Raw genomic sequence first — 6000 nt, 5'->3', positions numbered from 1 at the left:
AACTCTCCTCCATCAGCTTCCGGGTCGGGGAAGTCCCGACGCGACGATTACCGAGTGCGGTTAGAAATGCTCAATTCCGTTCTTTTCCCTGTCCGCTCTCGATAATAACTGTTATAAACTGGCAGGTAAGACACATATGAACTTTGATTGCTTTTCCATGGAGTCATAATCAGACATTTTCATCCATGAGCCGCGGAACTCTACTGCACTCGGTAATCGACTCGTCGGGACTTCCCGTCAACAGGAAGCTGCTGCAGAAGAGTGGTAAATTTAGTCCGCTTTTCAGTAGAAATCCAGCTAAGCTAGCGGAGGTTAGATGCCCCGGACTATGTGCTGAGACCCTATTTGTACTGTTGCTGAAGTTTGGTGCTGTTCTGAGCATTATTTGTGGCTTTTTGGTGGCGGTTTATATTTGGATCCATTTACTGCAGTGTATTGTTGTCGTGCGGTCGTTTCTGAGGTTGATAAAACTCGGTCTGCTAACTTTATGTGTATTGATGACAAACACACAGCAGGACATCGTCACACACTTTATTATTCAACTGAACGTCGTCGTTACACGTCTACTGTACATCACAATGAAGCCGACTCAGCAACATCACAGCAGCTTTGATTAAAATTTAATCTGTTTGAAAAACCCAAACTGAACCCAGAAGCTGAGCGAGAGCCGACCAGCGTCCGCTCACCTGTCGACTGACATCGTTAGTGATGAGACCTCGTTACAACTCGTCTGCAGCTTCTGTAGCTGTGATATGTTCAAACCAATCTCACTGAGACTAAGTGGATAAAGCAGAGCGGATCCTCGTGCACTGGATCTATAATAACCTCCTCTGATGAGGAGACGTTGAACGGCTCGCTCAGCTCTCTGGTCCTGATCCGGATGTTTCCAGATTCACCGTGATGACATTTTTTCAGAATCACGTTGACATGAAATCTGGAAACACCCCAGATGACAAACAGCAGGAATTGTGGGAAAAAGGTCCGGTGGGCCTGCAGTCCAGTTCTGTTAGTGTGCAGAGCTGCTCTGTGCACAAACTGTCGACTCACAGCTGAAACAACACTGTCGTCTGAAACGTCTCTGTTTGCTGCAGCGTTCAGATTTCCCTTCATGTGGAGCGAGCTGTCTGTTTACACCTGGGATTAACACGAGTACACAACTCCGAACACACAACGCGTCATGATGCCGTCACTCACACTGCTCGTCCAGGCGGTCGGGGAGACGTTTGACCACATGGAGACAAAGATGTAATCTGTCAGAGAGGGATGGTTGTTGTAGTGACAGGACACCAACGAAGAAGAAGTAGCAACAACAACAACAGGCAGAATGGATTAGACACAGTCTGTTTCAACTGATCCGACCACAGCAGCACCAGACTCCCTTAACAAAAGTGTCAGTTTAGTGAGTTGTTGAGTTGGAGACACTTTATAAACTCTGTGAAACTCTGTCTCTGACTCATTCTGCATTATTTGGACCTTCTTGGTAATTCAGCAAATGTTCTACATGAACTTCTTTCGGTCTTTGAGTAGAAACATGGAGTCTGTTTGTTTCAGTTCTTACAGGTAAAGCAGGAAGTGAGAGTGGTTCATGTTAACACCAGGTGTGAACAGCCTGAAGAGGCCAGACAGGAGAAACAGAGCAACAGGACAGGTACAGAGGTATGTGGTATATATTTATATTCATGTTCCACCAGATATACGTCTCAGAATCTGCACATATCCGGCCATACCATATCATACATCTGGTTTTCATACTTGTGGCTCAAACTGCAGCGACTAATTCAGCTAACATGTAAACAAAATTCTGAATTCTCCACGAGGGTCCTTGAATTCCAGGATTTAAACAGTTCACCTTTGCCAGGAGAAATCTTTCGATGTGTTAAAGTTTCAAACGTCCTGCAGTCTCTGAACGTCTCCTCAGAAGTTCAGAGCGGTGTGGACGTGGCCTTTCCCCTCCCAGGCCCCGCCCCCTTCCCCTGAAGCCCCTCCCTCCTTGATTAGGCGAGTCAGGATGTTGAGGAGACGCTGATGGACGCCGCCGTCCTGACCCGTCTCTCCTCCTCCTCCTCCTCCTTCGTCCTCCTGTCTCTCCTCCACACCTCCTTCCGTCTCCGAGCACTCCTGCACCGCCCGCTGCAGCTCCACCTGTTCAACACACACAACACACTTTCTCACATTTTGTCCTTAAAAAGGTTTTTGTGATGCTTTTTCTTTTTCAGAGTCAAAGAAGGAAATGATCTGCGGGTGGAGGTCTCTCAATCACAACCAGAACAAAAGACGTAGTTTGAAATCTCACTTATTTTCTTGTGAAATATAAATCAGGTCAGAACTCAGCGTCGGACCACAGAACAAAAACAAACTCCTTTTATTTTTGTGTTGTGTAGTTAACATGCAGAATCGTAGTGAGGAAAGTAGTAAAATTAGTTATAATGAATCATTTCAGCATAAACATTATTCTGTTTTTGACATGTTTTGCTTTTCACAAGGCTAAATTGAACCTTTGCCAGCCTGGATTCAGACGACAAAAACAGCTTTTTGTGTGTTTTAGATAAATTGTATAAAAGTATAATAAGAACAGTCGTACCTGCAGCGGGAGTCCTGCTTTGGCCCCGAGCAGCGTGGGAGAAAACCACGGCCTGAAGATCTTCTCACAAATCACCTGAAGAGAAGACAAGAGAGAAGAAGAAGAGGAAGAGAAGAAGCAGAGAGGAGGGGAAGAGGAGAAGAAGAAGAGAATGTAGATGGATGATGGGATGAAACAAAAGGAGAGGGTAAAAGATAGAAGATGAGAGTAAACAAAAGAGGGTATCAAAAGAGGAAAAAGAAAAGTGGTGAAAGGAGGAGAGGAGATATGTGAAGAAGAAACAAGATGAGAGAGATGGAGAGATGAAAAGACTTAAATAAAAGAAAGAGGGAGAAAGGAGAATGATTGAAAGTGAAAGGAAAAGGACGGAGAAGGAGAGCAGACGTGTGGGAACGAGAGGTGGAAGAGAGAGAGAGCAGGAGAGGAGAGAAAAAGAGAAATGTGAGACAAAAGATGAACAGGATTCTTTCTTTCCTCCGTCACTATGCAGACGACGCCTCGCTGTCGTTATCAAACACACACACACACACACACACACACACACACACAGTGCCTCCTTTCTCCGAGGACGTGATGGACAGGTGTGGGGTCATCAGAGGTCAGAGCCTCAGGTGGACCAATAGGACGGCGGCGTGTCATCGACGTGTCATCAGCACCCTGTGTCCTTCACTCATCTTTTCTTCTTCTCCTCCTCTTTGTTCTTCTCTTCCTCTGTGTTCATAATTCAGCCCTTCATCGTCTCTTCTTTCATTTCCTCTGTTCCTCATCGACTCTACGTTTTATCATCTTTGTTTTTGTTCTTGTATTCTTTCCTCTTCTTCTCTTTTCCTCTTATTTTCTCCTTTTTCTTTTCAACTAATGTCTTTCTGTGTTTCCTCTTCATCTGTATTCTGTCTATCATTGTTATGATGATTTTTAATGATTTTAACTTCATTTTTAACATTTTGTCTTTTGATGTTTTCACTTTTTCAGTTTTCTTTTTAACATTTCTCTCAGGTTTCTCATCTTTTCTTCATGTGTATTTAATCTGTTTTCCATATTTTTTCATCCTCATCAGTTCTATATTTTCTTCTGTCTTTCGTTTTCCTTCCTCCACATTCACATTATTCCCCCTCATCACTTCCTATCTGCCTTATTTCTTCTCCTCCTGTCTGTATTTCCTCCTCTGACAGCCTATATTCCATCACCTCCTGGTACAGACTCGTTTTTTTCTTTAACGTCTTTCGCGTTTATGCGTCGCGTCCCGTCGTCACCTGTAGAAAAACATCTTCCCTGCGTCTCATATTCATCCTCCTCTCATGACTGCAGGTATCTGGTATCATATGACACGTGATACGGGAGGCGGCAGGTGATGAGAGTCTGTCCGGCCGTTGTCATGGAGACGACCGCGGTGACGCTGATGTACCAGACGTTTCCTCCGAGTCCGACGGGACGACGCTTCAAAAAGGCCGTAAGTTACTGATGATGATCCGCTCAACATACGCTGCTGTTATTATTATCATTATTATTATTATTATTATTATCATTATTATTATTATTATTATTATTATTATTATTAATATTATTATTATTACTGAGATTATTGTTATTATTATTATAAATTACAAAATATTAAATGCAGATATATTATTAATTCCCTTATTCAGCAGCATCAGAAGCTTTTCAGTGATTATTAAAGTTTCATTACTATTTTATTATTTTCATTTCATGAATTTAATGTCACAATAATGTCTGTGATAATTTGATAATAATAATAATAAGTAATAGTAATTTCACAATCTGATGATTTGGCATGTTTAAAATGTAGTCAAGTATCAAAACTACAATAAAGTTAATAATATAATTCATATGAATAATGTCTCTTCTACTAATGGTAATGATGTCATCTGCTTAAAGAAAAAAGTATCATTATTAAAACTGTTTTCATCCTGTACATATTTATAATTTTTATAATGAAATTTTATAATAAAATGTGATGTTACAGCGATAATTATATTAATAATAATAATATACTAGTGAATGTTAGTTTTGAATTTTGAAGTAAATCAAATGAAATGTTTTTAAACGCTAAATGTTTCTGTGTCATGTGTAACTTTATTGACGCAGCTCAGCTTTTAAAAATAGTTTTTTTTAAAGATTTTTTTTTGCTTTTTGGCATAGACACCTTTATTAAGCAGTAGACAGATAGGAAATATGGGAGAGAGAGGGGGATGTGACATGCAGCAAAGGACCTCCAGCCGGAATCGAACCGGGTTCGGCTGCGTTTATGGCATGCACTCTAACCACTCGACCACCTGCGTGCCGTTGTAAAAGTAGTTTTATTTAATTTCAGATATGTATAAGACAAACATTAATTCCAAACCAAGATGATAAAATTAATACTTTAACAAATTTAAATTCATATTTTAATTTTAATATTAGGCTCATCGGGTGAAAAATGTATATTTAAAACATTCACGCAGTGTAATATTTTTTTTTAACAAATTATAGTTTTTGGGGTTTAAAGAAGTATTATAAATATAAAGTTAAATATTTAAACAGAGAAATGTGACACAAACATACAGTTTTAATAGAATTATGTTCATGCTTTCAATAATTAAATTAAAGTCTACAACATTTTAATTTGTTTTGCACAGTTTTAAATTAAAAGTCAAAAGTTAAATTCCCTCCTGACTTCAGTTTACTTGTATGTGAAAATATTTATCTTTTTATTTTTAATTTAAAGAATTAAAATTAATTTCAGTTCAGAAAGTTTCCAAATAATTTAATTAACTAACTAACTAATCAGTGACTTCACATAAAATACTATCTGATGATGAACATTATTTGTTTTATACGATATGTTCTTTAAAGGAGGACACTGATAATGTTAACGTTTATCTCCACCATGTTTTATAGAAATGTTCTGAAAACTTTTAGACTTTTATTTTTATATCTTTCTTCTAAAAATGTTCTGAATATATTGTCACAATAAAATAATTTCTCCAGAAAAAACAAAAACAGTTCAGATGAGTTTTTCTTCTGGACATCAGACCGGGAGATAAACTCATGTTGAGATAAGAAGTAAACTAAAAGAAGACGCGTTGGTTGGTTGGTTGGATACCTTCCACCTGTCGGCAGGTTCAGCCTCCTGTCCTCAGATCAGTAATTATCATTCCACACACGTCTTTACTGCACACCTGTAATTAAACGTTGTGAAAGACGGATCAGCAGAATTCTTCAGCAGCAGACTCTGTAATTTATCAGCCGCCTCGTTAAGAAGGCAGCGCACTGTTTCACAGGTGAGCGGCGACGGGAGAGTTCACAGACGGCCGACGAGACGAGGAGAAATGTTTTGACTTTAGACTGAAGCACAGGAGAATCAGTTCATATATAAACTAATAGATTAAATCTGAAGCTTGCAGCTTTTTGTTCTTCTT

At 39.4% G+C, this 6000-nt stretch overlaps 1 protein-coding gene across 2 annotated transcripts in view; it reads right to left on the bottom strand.

The window, feature by feature from the left end:
- Window positions 1-1649: 1649 nt before the first annotated feature.
- Window positions 1650-6000, bottom strand: part of dipk1c (divergent protein kinase domain 1C) — a 43105-nt gene continuing 38754 nt past the window's right edge. For both annotated transcript variants that reach the window (XM_030398163.1, XM_030398164.1), the window contains 2 exons: window positions 2582-2656; window positions 1650-2142 (listed from right to left, as the gene is read on the bottom strand). In XM_030398163.1, coding sequence (XP_030254023.1) covers window positions 1915-2142; window positions 2582-2656 — 303 coding nt within the window. In that variant the 3' untranslated portion in view covers window positions 1650-1914. The remainder of the gene's footprint in view (window positions 2143-2581; window positions 2657-6000) is intronic.

The sequence above is a fragment of the Sparus aurata genome, chromosome 19 (genome assembly GCF_900880675.1).
Source record: "Sparus aurata chromosome 19, fSpaAur1.1, whole genome shotgun sequence".
Classification (NCBI taxonomy): domain Eukaryota; kingdom Metazoa; phylum Chordata; class Actinopteri; order Spariformes; family Sparidae; genus Sparus; species Sparus aurata.
Note: the sequence above shows the minus strand (reverse complement) of the source record. Positions and strands in the feature narration are given on the sequence as shown.